General features: G+C 47.1%; 1 protein-coding gene across 3 annotated transcripts in view; it reads right to left on the bottom strand.

Annotated features, from left to right (window-relative positions):
* The window catches only part of LOC144097437 (uncharacterized), a 31211-nt gene that overhangs the window by 13827 nt on the left and 1386 nt on the right, over positions 1-15998 (bottom strand). For all 3 annotated transcript variants that reach the window (XR_013307021.1, XM_077630153.1, XM_077630154.1), the window contains exon 3: positions 1131-1201. Coding sequence is in view for 2 of the 3 variants with exons in the window: in XM_077630153.1 (XP_077486279.1) it covers positions 1131-1201 (71 nt within the window). In the remaining variant the exon portion in view is untranslated. The remainder of the gene's footprint in view (positions 1-1130; positions 1202-15998) is intronic.

Below are 15998 nucleotides of genomic sequence, written 5' to 3'. Positions count from 1 at the left end.
CATCTGACAGACCAGCAGGTTGGACTAGACCTATTTGACACGTCTTCGCCTTGTTAATGTTTTCAATGTCAACATCTGACAACAAATGGATCATCGTTGCCAATAATTACTTGACTAGAAGGGTTTGAAGCAACCGCTCTACCCTACAATACTATCAGATTCAAACGTTCTCACCATGCGAGTTTTCGGCAAAAAAATTATTGCGGCGCTGCCTCATGACTGAGTCGCCTGGTAATGTTACCAGCTGATGGAGCATACCCGTTCTCACACACTTAAAGTGTGTTAGACATATCAGGCAAACGTGACGCCCCCCAGAGGGAAGATGTTTTCTTCTGCAGACTACGTGGGACAAATTACAAACCTTTTTCCAGCGTCTAATTTCGACGACATTAGACGAAATTTCGACGAAATGGCTTTACCCCGAATTTCCTTCCAACAAAGGCGTCCGGCACTCAAGGAATTCAGCATGCCCTACAGCTGAAGCCTTTTCACACGCTCTAAATGAAGCGAATGTCTGCGCCTTCGGCCGTTTTTGCTTGCCAACAGCCTTCCGGATTTTTATTAATATCGCGCGACACTGAATGTCAGCGTTTTGTACAAGCGCGTTAGGAAGGCGTAGGAGACGACTCTCCCACAATGCTGTATTGAGTGCGCTAGACCAAACGTTCGGTCATTTCCCGCGTTTTTCGCCGATATCATCATCCGTCTGACTACGCCCACTGTGGGGCAAAGACCTCTCCCTTGTCTCTCCAACTAACCCTGTCCTTTGGCAGCTGCAGCAACCGTATCCCCGGAAACTTCTTAATCTTAATTGCATATTTAAGGGGCTTCAATTGTGCGCTGTCAACGGCCACGCGATTTTATTACGTCAGCAGGAGGTCGATGCATTATTAAATGTGGCGGGGTTGATAATGCACCAATGTTTTCCCACCTCCCCCTGTCCCCACTCACCCGGCCGGAGATAAGAGCCGGTGTAATCTTTTCTCGTCTTCCTTCTAAGTTCATGCATACTGCCCATATTACTGTCGGTATGACTTTCGATATGAATACTGAACGACTATCAATCAACGAATGTCAACGTTTATTGTTTTTAAATATGCGCGCTTTAACTTTTTTTCTAAAATACTTACCAGAGTTCAAGTAAGCCACAGCCATGTCCGGGCGATCTTTACTGCGCCTATAGTCGACAGTAATGCTTTTTCTGCAATTAAAACAGCATTTATTTACCACCGCCAGCTTTTTATTTTCTCTCTGTATTCTAACAAAGTTTAATTCTAAACACGCCATGGTGTTGTCGCACAGAATCACAATGCATCCTTGCCGAATTATCCAACATTTTACTGTTTTGCTTTTTCATGGAGAAAATGTCTCCTACTTTAGGTACTTTTGCACATCCCAAGTGTCCTCGCATGGTCTGCGTAATTCGTCAGACTGTCATCGGGAGTCTCCTTTGTATATTTCTAACAACGCGCACGCCGTCAAGAATCAGTGAATGCCTTCGTGTCTGAACCCAAAAATGTAGACAATAATCTCAAGTTGTCGGGCACAAAAAGTGAGAAGCTCAATTTTTAGCAATTAATTACACCATTTTCACGTTGAATATTCTGTCTTTTGAGTCCACATTTGCACTAATGATATGTTGAAAGCCCCAAAAAACATCTGGAGAAAAATACCTTCCGATGTCTGCCTGTTGCATTTGTGCCCTTAGTGTTCCCACAGTGCCTATCGGTTATTGGTCTGATTCATGTGAGGTGCCACTTTTTTCACCATAATAGTAATAAAACATGATAAATGTAGTCAAATGCAAAACATTTTAACCACATAAACTTGTCAGCAGTTTCAAAGCTGATGGCGTGCATAATAATTGAACAATACGTTCTTATTTAACAGCACAAGCGTTATCAGGACATTTGAACAAAACATATATATGTATGATGTCGCATGTATTTATAAATAAAAGAATCTTCCCGTACTGAACACTAATCCATCTATATTTTCTCTAACACCCTTGACGATACTTCAGACATATACCGATTACTGAGGCGCCCACACATAGGCGTTAAATTAGTGCTTATGGGCGCATTTTATTTTTCGATTTCAGCAAAACAGCTGGGGAAATAGAACGACTGGTATGAGATGACGACAAACATACTTTTAGCGGTACCAAGACTCGAGTGCGAAGTAGATCCGCATCCTCAGCAGATCAAAGCCAAACACAATGTACTAAGAAGACTGTGAGCAAGCGCGAAAGCGCAATTCTGTACAATGCACTGTTTAGGTGTTTCTTAGCGCGCTCGGAACGCCGGATACAGAATCACAGTCCTAGAGCCGTATTATGTAAAGTGCTGCTTTGGCGCTGCTTCCAGTGGCGTAAGCCACGCGCATCGACATCACGCTGGTCACGGCAGGAACACTACTATGGATTAACTTACTTTTATAAACTCGCTTCACGCCATTCGGGCCTCGCGTAACGGCAGCGACTCTTACAAATCGAGGTGCGCAATTGCGTGTTTGTTTTAGTTGGCAAGTTTTCTCCGTGATAATCCGGTGTAGGGAAAGAAATCGTGAGCTCGATCTGTCACATGATTCCTGCTACCCTGGCGCACCTCGTCCAGTAGACAACGGCGGCTAGCGGACCAGACCGGCCTTCCATCTAATCGACGTTCGCTTCATTCCTTCCTGTAGGTGTTGGCAGGACTGACGTCACTCCCAAATGTCATGAAAATGAAATGAATTGTTACACGCTACGGCACCTCGTGTCAACAAGTGCGCCGCGATATATTCTAGCAGAAAATCGCGACGGGTTTCTGTGGTGACTGGAGAGGGCAAAGGGCAAGGCAACTCTCCCTATTGATTTTGTGTTCTTTTATTACCTCAGTCTTCCGAGTACGAAGCAAAGTGTTGGTGCCGCTGCCTACTTAACGGCGTCTCGTGGACAGGGGCTTATGAATGGGTTCATCCAGCGACACAGAGACCGCATTGTTAGAGACCAGAAGCACGGCGAAATCCTGCGCATTTTTCTCGCGCTTATCGCCGCCTGTTCCGACTTGCATCATGAAAGCTGTGGCTTGAGCTCCGCAGTGATTCCCTAGGCGTAACGTGAAGCCCATCTAATGAGGGACATATATTTGACGCGATTGCAGCAATATAACACACACGTAGGTAAGTATAACCTAAACAAAAAATGCTGGGAGGCCTTTGCCCCTCTGGTACCTATAACTTGGGGGACGGCTATGCTTCATCTTTGAGAGTAGAACACGACAGCGTTTTCGGGTGTCCTTCGCATCGCCTATCAAATTAACTAAATATTAACTAGCATACTCCTAATTAATCATGTATGCATCAGTAAATCATCCAGTTTTCTTTTAGATCGCAGTATGTATGCTTCATCTCGGCCACTTCTTCTTCAGAAGTTGTGTCGTTAGGTGTCCCGCAAGGGTCTGTTTTAGGGCCGGTTGTTTTCCTGCTGTAAATTAATGACCTGCCTTCTAATATGTCTACTAAAATGCGCTTATCTGCTAGCAGTTGCATGTTGTACCCTACTGTCCCCTCTTACTACCTTATAAAGGATTACAACCTTTTAAGTGATTGTTTTGCCAGTTTCTGTGCGCGGCGTTACTGGCGGCAGATGAAAATTAACTTTTGTAAAACGATCGTCAAGTCTTTCAGCGAATTATCTCCTTCCCTTTCACATATTCGTTTGGTGGTTTGTTCCTAAATAAAGTAACCGAATACAAACACCTCGCACTACTTTTCACTTGCAACATGGCTTGGCCAAAGCACTTCAATGTAACATGCAGGAAAACACTTCAGAGACTTGGGTATCTACGGCGCACATTACGTGCAGGAACGCGCCATACAAATATTATAGCTTACAAAACGCTAATTTGGCCGGTTATCAAATGCGGCTTCGTTTTTTGGAGTCGATATCAGCAATCTTACTGCCAAAAAAACTGAATCTGTTCAGTACAGAGCAATTCGCTTTATCTACAGTCGTGACGACAAAAAATTTTCGCCCTCGTCTAATCTCCGCGCATAATCTCTAACCCCACTTTCAACACGCTGGTCCTCCGAGTGCCTCAAGCATATCTACATGCTAATTAACTCGGCGCGCCACATAGCGCTGCGCATACATGTTAATTATGAATACTAGTATCAATTACGCACCATCACAGTTTAAATATTTTGCCACAACGCACAGCTTTTTACCACGTACCATCGAAAGCTTTAACTCCCTTCCGGGCGAATTTCGTTCTCTTGCATTTCCGAAATTTTTCGCTGGCATTGAATGTCACTAACACCTCCAGTTTGATTTTATAATGTATCTTGTATGTACTTTTCTATATATATGTATGCATGCATAAATCAACATTTATACGCTACTGCTCACCATGTATCATCTATCCCCACTCCTTCAATAGCCCCTGTGAGGCTGCAGTATGCATAAACAAATAAAATAAATGTCTATATTATCATCAACTAAGTCAAAACCACAACGCCTTCACCTGTATTCAGCTTGAACCAACGAGCCTTCGTACCCTATAGGTACTGTGCCCGTCCCGCAGACCAAATCTTCCGGCTTTGATTCCCACTTAATTCGCCTAAACTTACTTTTTATTGCAATTGCTCTACTTTGCTTGTTCAAACGATTCTGCGAGCAATCTCAAATCTATATAGCGCTGATTTATCCGACCTAATTTCTCTTCCGTTGGGGTTTTTCGCGTTACAAGAACAACGACGTTGCCAACGTCGACACAAGGTTTTCTCAAACACGGAACCCTTGGCGCTACTGCGTTTAAACTTTCATTTCAAATGCGGCGTTTTTGCGTGATTCCGTAAAAATGGCTGTCGCAATGCAGTTGATTGACTCTCTCCGTCTCTCCAAATTATTTTTTTTTAAATGCGCCTAGGAAAATTAGAAAACCAGATTATGGCCAGTTTTTTGCAACCCGTTTCGAGAGTCATATGAAATGAAGCTCAACACAGGGCGCGACAGCGGAGATAAACAGGAAAACTGTTATTTGTCGCGCCAAAACACTCACGATCCGTCACCACCTACATTTGTTTGGGTTTGTTTATGGGGGTTTAACGTCCCAAAGCGGCTCAGGCAAGGAGGGACGCCGTAGTAGAGGGCTCCGGAAATCTCGACCACTTGGGATTCTATAACGTGCACCGACATTGCATAGTACAAGAGCCTTTAGCATTCCGCCTCCATCAAAATACGACCGCCGCAGATAGGATCGAATTCGCGTCTTCCGGATCAGCAGCCGAGCGCCATAACCACTGTGTCACGGCGGCGCCCCACCTGCATTGGTAAACGGGCCTTTATTCTCTGGTCAACTATAAGCACTATTAAGCGACAAGCATTGCAGCTAAAGTGTAACGCGAGTAAGTGCCCGGAAGTATACAGAAATTGGTAAACAGGAAGAAAAAAAGGCGGCAGAAGCAGAGCAGGGGCTAACATATTGTTTCGCAAAAGAGCTTGGACAAGCTGCGGGGAATAAAGCAACATTGTAAGAAGTGGTGAGTAAACCAGGGCGATTATACCACGTGTATTGATGCATAGCCAACATCAGCGATTGTTCCAGACGACAACGACGATGACGCCGAAGAGCAAGACTCTGTGACAGAACCAACGCTAGGACGGGCTTTTAAAGCTTCTCTATTACTGCGACTACATAGAATAAACTGGATGTTATGTCTTGTGGAGGTGTGGGTATTTCCTTTTTCTCACACTGAATATTCGAACCATCATCCTGCCCTCAACTTTGGTCACGTCCGAAGACACCATCTCTAACCCCAGCCAGCTCCTTTTGCCTACTATAATCTTCTCTGGTGAGTTGCGACAACGTAACCTGTCTTGCGCGGAGCTTAGGACCACGAAGGCGACGACTAAGTGTCGTCCTGTTAAGGAGTCAGCGCTCAGCGCCTGCAACAAATGGGATGATTCCAAAAATCTCGGCGACGTCCTCTTCTAACTTTTAAATCCTCCCCCCCCCCCCCCCGACGATATTTGAAGCCCTCTGGTCGTTAGTAACTTGCTTGCCTAACGACTCTTCCTCACTCTTACAAAGCGTCTACCATTACATCCATGGGATTGCCGATCTGTGTAAGGGCATCACTGATTGATGAATTAGGGCCAAAAATTAACAACATTGCGAAAATAATATCTGCGGACGCCTTCCAAATGTTACTAGCCAAGAACCGTCAAAGAGTCGTCAACTTCATGAAGCTTTGTCAAAGCGACGACGTCGTCATGAAACAGCGGATTTCTACTTGCCGTTCCTCGGTCCCTGTCAAGCCGCTTTCCGGGTCGACCGTAGACTCACCACTAATGAGGGCTTGATTTTTCTGAAGGCCAAGGCATTCATAAGAGAAGCGATGCCACACCAGATGTTGATATTCTCTCCTTACGATGAGCATACTCAATCTTTTACTCATTCGATCCTTCCAGTCATCTCGGAACAATGAGTGGAGATTTTGCCTTCGAGCTAGCGGTGGGAACCGGTGACAGCGCCCTAACGTAAGCTAGAGCCGTCCCCAAACCACGACGTCCCATGACCCCGCTACCGGCTCTTTTCCGCCCTTTCACTACATTTCAGCGACCGCGTCCGAAAACCGCGGCGGGCGAAGGATATCCATCATATTCGCTACTCTTGGGGTTTTCGGCAGACATTGCCTGTCATTGTCGCCAACGAATGCCGCATTCTCGGTTTAGGTGCACCCCAGTAGAGGATTGCACGGGCAGCATGTGAGACCCGCGCCCAGTGCTCAAGCTCAAGCACAACCAATGCATCTCCACCTCTGCCACCAAAATTTTCTCGGACTCAAAACCCACCCCATCCATTTTCGCCAAATTCCTGATATCCCGCACCGCGGCTCGGCTTCTACGCTCCTGGCACCCCACCCACTCCGTAACCCTTATCTGGATTCCCGCACACGCATGCCTCCCGGGTAACGAGGAGGTGCACTCCCTCGCCCGAGGCCTCACTTTCTGGGCTGGAGTTGGACCTCATCCACAATTCCAGGAGCGTCTTCTTACGTTCAAAGATATTCTTAACTACTACCGAGATACCCGGCGCGTTTACGCAGCGCCAGCTCCCTCCCTAACCTTAAACCTGGCCTCCCACTGGCGCCGACTCCCCGAACTCCTCTCTACCCTATTCTCCTTCATGCCCGCTACCCGATCAATTCCTTTCTTCTTGTAAGCTCGGCGGGAAACCGGGAGACTTTCTTCATGTCCTCCTTACATGTCCTACCTTCCCGCACCCTTCATGCCCAACCACGGCAGAGTCATACTGGGAGACACTCCTGGCCAGCTCCGCTGTTGCTGACCAGCGCCGGATAATTACCTACGCCCTGAAGCGGATAGCCCTCCAAGGGCTGTCCGTTGCCTTGTAAGGACAGCCACCTAAGGGTTGTCTCATGCCATGTTAGGGGGTTTGGCCCCCTCTGTATTTGGCAATAAATGCTTCAGCCACCACTACACCCAATGTCCACGTCATTGAGACCGGGCCCAGTCCGGGCCCGATATATTATTCTAGTTAGCCCGGGCCCCGCCCGCACCAAATGCTTCAGCCACCACTACAGCCAATGTCCACGTCTTTGAGACAAGGCCCAGTCCGGGCGCGATATATTATTCTAGTTAGCCCGGGCCCCGCCCGCACCGGTGTCCGTTCCCGCAGCAGCTCGACAGGAAAATTGCTCGCTGTGCAATCAGTCTCCTGCCACACAAGCAAAGAAGTAGCCCGCGAACATATTCTAATCGAAGTACACTTCAAGAAATTGTTTTGGTATACCAATAAAGAAAACTACATAAAGCGGGTTCGCCCGCTCAGCTACTTTTTTAACGAGCGGCATGGTGTTATTTGAACAGTGATCTTCTCTGTGAGTAGCCCCGAAATTTCGAGAGCCAAATCAAAAGGCTGTATAAATGCAGAGAAATTTTTGCGCTACCCATAACTTTAATGCTATATCACTACTGAACACGGCCCCAACCAAGAATATTGTTTGAAGCTTGGGAGTAACTCTGGTAAGCTCGGATTATTTCGGACAAACGTGGCGCAAGCTGCATCGAATGAGGAGAGGCCCGGGTAAGTTCGCAAGAGCGTCGCGCCACCGGCATAGAATCGGTACCTGACTAATAGGAGCCTTAAAAAAAATAAGTATTGCCGCGACTGAAGCTCGAACCCAAAGAGGCGCGAAAAGATCAGCTTCGGTGGCCACTGCACGACAGCGCTTATATATCGCCGCAGCTGATCGCGCCTCGTTGGTCGCTTCATTGTTGGAGGGGGGATCAGATCACGCCTCGGCCTAAACTGCAACACACTATAGCGCTCTCCATTGCGCATCCTTTTATGCATTGCATCAACTTCAAACTCTGGTGCGAACAGATCAGATCAGCGTAACCTCGATCACTCAAATATCGTACGTCGCCCGATGTTCCGACGACCCAGAAATGAGCTTACCAGGCTAAACACAAGCTTTCGCAAGTCTACTCATTTTAACTAAGTTAAAACCACATTACTTTTTTTAACGAGTTACTGTTTATGGTCTGATATATATGTATCTTAAAACGTCGTCGAAGCCATTGCAATGATATTTCTTTTTAGTGAGCATGCTTTTGCGAGTTGAATTCATTGCTGCACTGTTCACGTTTCGATGGCGGCGAAGCATAAAAACGCGTGTTAATTGCGTAGCATTTGTCTGAAGACGCGAAGTGTCTTACACCACTATGCTCTTCTTAAACGGAGTTTTTCGTAGCGAAGAGATACGTTATTTGGAGGCAAAGGCAGCCAGTGAAAGCCTACCTTGGACCAGACAGCTTCCCTTTGATCAATGGAATAGAACTCTTTCTCTAGTGGTTCTTACAATGCTTCAAAACTCTAGTCATGAGTGGTAACCTAAATAGAGGAGTTTCAGACTGCTTCCTGGTAGACCCGACGGCGTGCGGTCACTGATAGCTGCAGCAGCTGAAGCCAGTGATGCTATGCAAATGTCAGGCATGTATCAAGAACGTCGATGTAGTTTAGCCGCAAGCTGCATTTAGCGCTTTTCTTCTTCAGCTTCTCTTGTATTTTTCAACGCGGCAAAGGCGTGCACGTTCTGTGTTATTTGGACATGGCACTGTGAGTGACGCTGAATGAACAGGGCCGACAAATTCGTTTTCTCTAATTCCAGGCGCCAGTATGCTGTGCGATGTCAGTGCACGTTAAAGATCCCCAGGTGGTCGAAATTATTCCGGAGCCCTCCACTACGGCACCTCTTCTTCCTTTCTTCTTTCACTCCCTCCTTTATCCCTTCCCTTACGGCGCGGTTCGGGTGTCCAACGATATATGAGACAGATACTGCGCCATTTCCTTTCCCCAAAAACCAATTATAATTATATATAAATCCAGTCCAGTAAAAAAGTAGTGGCACTACCTTATAATAAAACACTGGAAATAGTTTCGCCCGCGATTACTTCATTATCGTGATGTATTAGGAAACAGTGGGAATGCAAATCAGTATTGTTTCTAACTTCTCTCGCGTGAAGAAAATTCAGCTCTAGCAAGCACCAAAGATGTTTCGAAAACTGTTGACTAATGCTAAAGCTTAAAAAATGTACGCCAACAGAAAGGAAAAACAAACCCGAAAGCGTCGTTTCGACTCCCGTACGGAAACCTTGTTAACAATGAGTTGACATAAACAATGAATCGAGTTGATGCATCAAAAGAATGTCAAAGAGTGGGCATATAAATGTGTGAAGTTTCAATATAAAAATAATATTAATAATAATATTAATTGGTTTTTGGGGAAAGGAAATGGCAAAGTATCTGTCTCATATATCGGCGGACACCTGAATCGCGCCGTAAGGAAAGGGATAAAGGAGGGAGTGAAAGAAGAAAGAGGTGCCGTAGTGGAGGGCTCCGGAATAATTTCGACCACCTGGGGATCTTTAACGTGCACTGACATCGCACAGCACACGGGCGCCTTAGCGTTTTGCCTCCAAATAATAAATAATAATTGGCCTCCAAAAAATTGGAAATATTGTTTTCAGGAAAGGAAATGGCGCAGTATTTGTCTCACATAACGGCGGACACTTGAACCGCGCCGTAAAGGAAGGGAAAAAAGAGGCAGTGAAAGTAGAAAGGGAGAAAGAGGTGACGTAGTGGAGGCCTCCAGAATAACTTCGAACATCTGGGGATATTTAACGTGCACTGAGATCGCACAGCACATGGGCGCCTTTTGCGCTTCGTCTTCATTGAAACGCAGCCGCCGCGGTCGGGCTCGAGCCCGGGTACTCCGGCTCAGTAGAGGGCGCCTTAACCACTTAGTCACCGGGGGAGTCAGTTAGGTTTGCACTGTTGCGATTTTAGGGTGTCAATATTTGTTCGATTGAATAGATTGGAGGGAAAGTCGACGAAATAACTTTTTTTTCCAATTGCCAGTACCTGTGTCCTACCCCAGTCGATGTTGTGGCCGGTCGATAGGGAGCTTTTGGCGATAGGTTTGGAGTTCACTGATAGGATTTTAACACCGTTGCTATGCTCTTTTAGGCGACTATCAAAATCAGCATTCTCTGCAATGTAGACGCTGTCAGAAACGCAGCATGGAACACAACAAAGAACACCAGGATTTTTTTTCCTTGGCAAGAACGTCATTTACATTTACCAGCGCGTGTTGCAGTTTTCATGCAGGGACATGAGTGGCGTGGGCTTTGCCAGTGCATAGTAACGATGATAGAAACCTAATGGGCACTCGAGCGCTTTCGCCGGACACTCCATACCAACAGGCTGCGACAGCGACTGGAGTGAAGCACAGGTGCTGGCAACCGGAAACAAGTTATACCGTCGCCTTCACCTCTAATTATTATTCATTCAAACTTCTAGTACCATGCACAATCGCAACACTGGAAATCTAACCACTGTATATACTCTCTGTGTACCTTCTTTTCAACATTTCAATGTGAAACGTCGTTTTTGTTTTTGTTCGTTTCTTTTTCGTACGCTTCTATTTTATAAGTATTTGTACGATTGTCCCCGACCAGATGAAATAGCGTCCAACTCTCGGCTTCGCCGTTGAGTAACTTTTTTATCAGCCATTACAACGGCCCTGTTTCATCTGTGTCGCTGCAAGATCGCCCACGTATTCTTCGCACTGTAATTACAAACCGAATGCCGTACGTAGCCACGCTGTGCGTAGACCCGAGGGATGGAAGCAGTGGTCCTGATGTCGACCTGGGTGCGCTGCTTCCATCCCAGGTCCGGCACATGCCCGCAACCTAAAGCCAGAGTCCGGCCCACACCCGGGGAAAAGGTACATTGGCCGGCCCGGGCTGAGGGATGGGCAGAGTCCGCCCAGTAATCTACACCTCAGGGCCTGCACCTTCGTCGTGAAATCCTTCCCCTGGTCCCTTGCCGCATTCCTTCCCTTAAGAACGTAGCTCCTACTCTCTGCGACGCTCACCATCCCTCAGTCGCCATTCACTCTCCCATTAGCCGCCACCCTTCCAATGCTCCTGAAGAATATTAGGAGCAGCAGCTTTAGAGGCAAAAATCGCGCTCCTCTCGAACTCTCAAAGTTCTCCGTTCTTCTCCAGCCATTCTTGTAGACGTTGTCGATGGTGCCTCGTTCTCGAGCTTGTGATAATAGGCGGTGCAGTGTCTGCACTTAGTGCCGCCCTATACCGCAAACCCCCAAAAAAGAGTCGATGACTGTTTTGAACTTTTCTCTCCGTAGCGCCAGCCAGCAGCGCATTTACACTGTCGCGACTTGCACAGCTCGTTATATCATCCAGGACGTTAGGTACATATCTGAGTTCATCCAACTGTCTCATTTCTCCCTGGACAACATCCTGCGCTATGACTTCTTCACGACTTGTAACACACTCATTCACTGCGGCCTTGCCAGTCCTGAATTATCTGTGACGCACCCTGTTCCCACCCACTCTCCAGTTCCCAAAAATGATTGCTGCCGCAGATACTGCGATTCGTCTACTTTATACTGCCCTGGTCTCCTGCTTTCATGACGGATATCAAGGTTTCACCTTTCGTTTTGCGCCGACTGATCCCACTGCCTATCGCCTCTGCTGCCTTCCCAATTTTTATATTCTCATTATCTACAATGGTTCCTCCATAATCTATTTCTCCAAACCCTTTTTCCTGCCTGTCCAGTATTCTTCGCCACGAGTTTCCGGGTCGTGTGGAAGCCTTGACAAAGTCATTTGGCATGACATCTCTCATAGCATGTCCTCGCTTCACGTTGATGCCATCGATTCATCTGCTCCTTGCGCCTAACCCTGACTACGATCATGTGTTCACTCTGTCTGTCGAAAACCTTTCCTCTACTCAAATTGATGTGCTCACGGCGTAGCTACAGCGTTTCCGAACTTCCATCACGCAGACCCACTCTGGCCGCCCTTCTGCAGTAGCTGAATACACTGACACCCATTGCGGCCGCACCCTATAGTGTGTCGGCCACCGAGCACCAAGTGATCGACCAGCAAGTGCACTATATGCATCACTGTGGTGTCCTCCTGCCCTTCCACAGCCGGTATGGCTCCCCGGTGATCCTAGTTACGAAGAAAAACAGATCTATTTGGTTCTGCGTTGATTACCGCCGGCTCGCCAAGCTTACGCGGGAAAACATTTACCGTTTTCCTACGGACGGTGTCTGGACTTCCTTCAAGGCACGAAATTCTTTATGATATCCTGACCTTCGCTCCGACTCTTGCCAGGCGCCAGCGGCTGCTGGTGACTATCACAAGACCGCTACCGCCACCGCGGGGGATCAGTGGTTATGGCGCTCGGCTGCTGATCCGAATCACGCGGGTTCGATCCCGGCCGCGGCAGCCGAATTTCGATGAAAATGAAATTCCTGAGGCCTGTGTACTGTGTGATGTCAGTGCACGACAAGGAACTCAAGGTGGACGAAATTTCCGGAGCCCTTCACTATGGCGTCCCTCATAGTCTGATTCGCTTTGGGATGTTGAACTTTCATAAAAAAACAAGACCACTTCGAATCCAAGAAAAACGAAAGAATTTAACGTCATGCAGTTTGGCTTGTACATCACGGCTGCTATATTTGATAGCATGATGGATACCATTGTTGGCAAGCTAAATTAGCCAACGTACCGGTCTTATCTGTGCGACTTCTTCCGTCTTTTCTAAACACTGCTGAATGCAATATGTAGCTGACACCGGCATGCAAGTGAGCCTGAAAAAGTGCTTCTTCGCTGCCCGAAAGCTCACCATATTCCGTCGCGTCGTCTTCAAAGGCCGCATTTTCCGTGGACATGCCAAGCTTCCGGCCATTGCTTGCTTTCCTCAGCCAATCTACCTCAAAAACGTGAACAGGTTTTTGCCACCTGTTATTATTTCTGTGGTATCTTCCGGAATTTTGCTGCCAGCATTACCATCTTACCAGCGGCAGTATTTGGGATAGCTAGCTGTGGATTATACGATGGCAAACACGCTGGGAAGACAGGCACAGAACGGTGGATATGTAGTGCCTGTATTTCTTCTGCCCGTCTTTTTTTTTCTATCACTGTTTCAATCCTATAGTTCCATCTCCTATAGCTGCCTACCTTTGACGTTCTTCCGAGTGCGATCCTTCATTCGTGACCTTCCGCTACCCTCTTGTGTTTTCTCCTGTGCTCTGCCATTTTAACCCAAACGCAACCAAACAAACTCAATTTTTTGCGAGCGGTATCAGGCTGAGCACAGTTCTTGAACAAAGTAAAATCAGGCTTCCGTGAATCTGTTCCTACTTACACCAACCGTACTTCGACAGAGGTCGAAAAGTATTGCTTTAAGAATAAGAATGCTTGGCGATCTGGTCGATTAGCAAATTGTGGCCATACATATATGGTCGCCCATTCTGTATTGTTATATAATGTCATCTGGTGGTTATGATCACTGAGAGGCCCATTGGGCCGCCTTGTTAGTTTGGCCCTTCAGTTACCGAAGTAAGTCATTGAGTTCTTCTCGTGGTCTGGTCTTCAGCATTCTTATGCCAATGCGCTCTCCCCCTGACTAGTGCTTTGTGCTCCTTACTTTGCAGCTTTCTGAACATCGCATTTTGCGTCCCACGACATTACTGGCATGAAGGATCCTTGGATCGCTAATGTGTCCACGCCAACCGCACATTCTCAATAACGAGTTCTCCGCCTGCAAGCCCGCCATTTCGCGAACCGTGTCGAAATCCTAATACATCAGCTACTTCTGCACAGAATGTAAATGGCTGGCTGCCATCCTTCGGAACGCCCATTTGTTCCTTTGCGCCTTCTTTCTTGCCGAATCTAACTGCTCTTACGCTTGTGTCATAAGAACTTATAGGGGTCTGTGACTACGCAACCACTTCCGCGTCATGTACCTTTTCCCATTATTCCGTCGATCTCGGCCGACTTCCAAAGTCATAAAACCACTCTTCGCCACTCATCCACTCATAAGAAGCTCTTTCCTCTACCTAGACCGTCCATCTGACTGCGTGGACACTGACCTCTAAGCGCCACTTCCCACCACTCCGCATGGTGACCGCTGAGTCACCGTGGCAGTCGCCGATTTGCGCACTCTGCTGAAACCTCAACGTTATGCCATGCGGCTTAGCACATCATTTTGCGAATATTATCTTCACTGGTTCTCCGCCAAAGTATATCCACACATCTGCTGGTCGACCGAGGAGGTGGATTGCTCTCGGAAGAAGTTGAAGGACTCATTCAGCAATGCTGCATCAATTAACGCTTGACTATTTCCGACGGCCTCAGACAAACGGTGTAAGTGAACGTTTGAACCGTACTCTGAGGGATAATAAGTAGAAACAATGCCTATTGAGACTGGGGCTGAGGAAAACTCACAAGCGCGAGTGCTTCGAAGAAGTGGATTCGAGGACGAGCGCAGCGTTTTACTTTCGCGCAGTGCATATCGCCTGTCACCATTACAAACGGGACCGGAATCTTCAAGTTGGACTCTTGTATGGGCTAGTGGTACATGAGGATTACGACAGGCGCGGTCCTGTCGTTTTGTGTGCCTACTTTTCTTCGTCTGTCGCGCCGTCTTCTTTTGTAACGGAATCTTCAGTTTGTTACGTGCGCTTGTAACAATGCTCAGCAGGGAACAGCCGGCCTTTCCCTTACCATTCCAATGAATGGATGGCAGCTTACCTTCATTAAGGACAACTTTCTTGCCTATACCCTTCATGACTGCTAATTAAGGGACATTACTGCAGCCGCGCCGCATACACCAAAAATGCTGCCAGCTTGCCCGATCAATAATGACTCAAAACCAGTGTCGCCTGAAACACGTCCGCATCACCGTCGATATCTTTTCGTCCTATTCGCCCGGTTGCCTCGTGTGGTTTTCTGCTCTTCTCAACTGCCCCAGGCTATTTACAAACAACCTCTTCAGGTACCCCAGCCAATACCGTGTTCTCCACCATACCTCTCGTGCTAATTACCTTATTAGGAGAGTTTATTAGTCTTAGGATATCCGTCATGGAGGCCGGTACACTGTGCACGTCGAGCGCCTCAAGCGGCTTTACCATCCGACAGCTGCGTCTGTTCCCTATGCTTTTGGAAATATTTGTAGCGCACGCAAGAAGGCGCGAAAGGGGACACACATTGGCGTAAACTTCAACTGAATATTATTGTGATTGCTAGAAATATATGGGCTTTCACAACTAGGGTGATCAGACATACGTATGAAATACACCTGCATTGCCAAATGGGCCGAAAGCCGTACGATAGGCTATCATACCATGGTCCCACCCAAGAGCGTGACCTTTTAAACTGCAAAGTTACAAATGGAGCACTCGCATAGCTAAAGCCGCATCTAAGCATTTCTCTCGCCTTGATTTAATCCCAGGTCAGCTTATATCTTTGTGGATAAAAAACGTCGGCCGTTATTAAAGATGGACTGGACGATTTGCAATCCAAAATTTGCAATTTTATTTCGGCACGTGTGGAATTGAATTTGTGGCTTTTGTCATGTCTGACTCACCATCCTAATTGTGAAAGTGTA

This window comes from Amblyomma americanum, chromosome 7 (assembly GCF_052857255.1).
Source record: "Amblyomma americanum isolate KBUSLIRL-KWMA chromosome 7, ASM5285725v1, whole genome shotgun sequence".
NCBI lineage: Eukaryota > Metazoa > Arthropoda > Arachnida > Ixodida > Ixodidae > Amblyomma > Amblyomma americanum.
The sequence above is the reverse complement of the archived record's forward strand: the minus strand, read 5'-3'. Positions and strand labels throughout refer to the sequence as shown.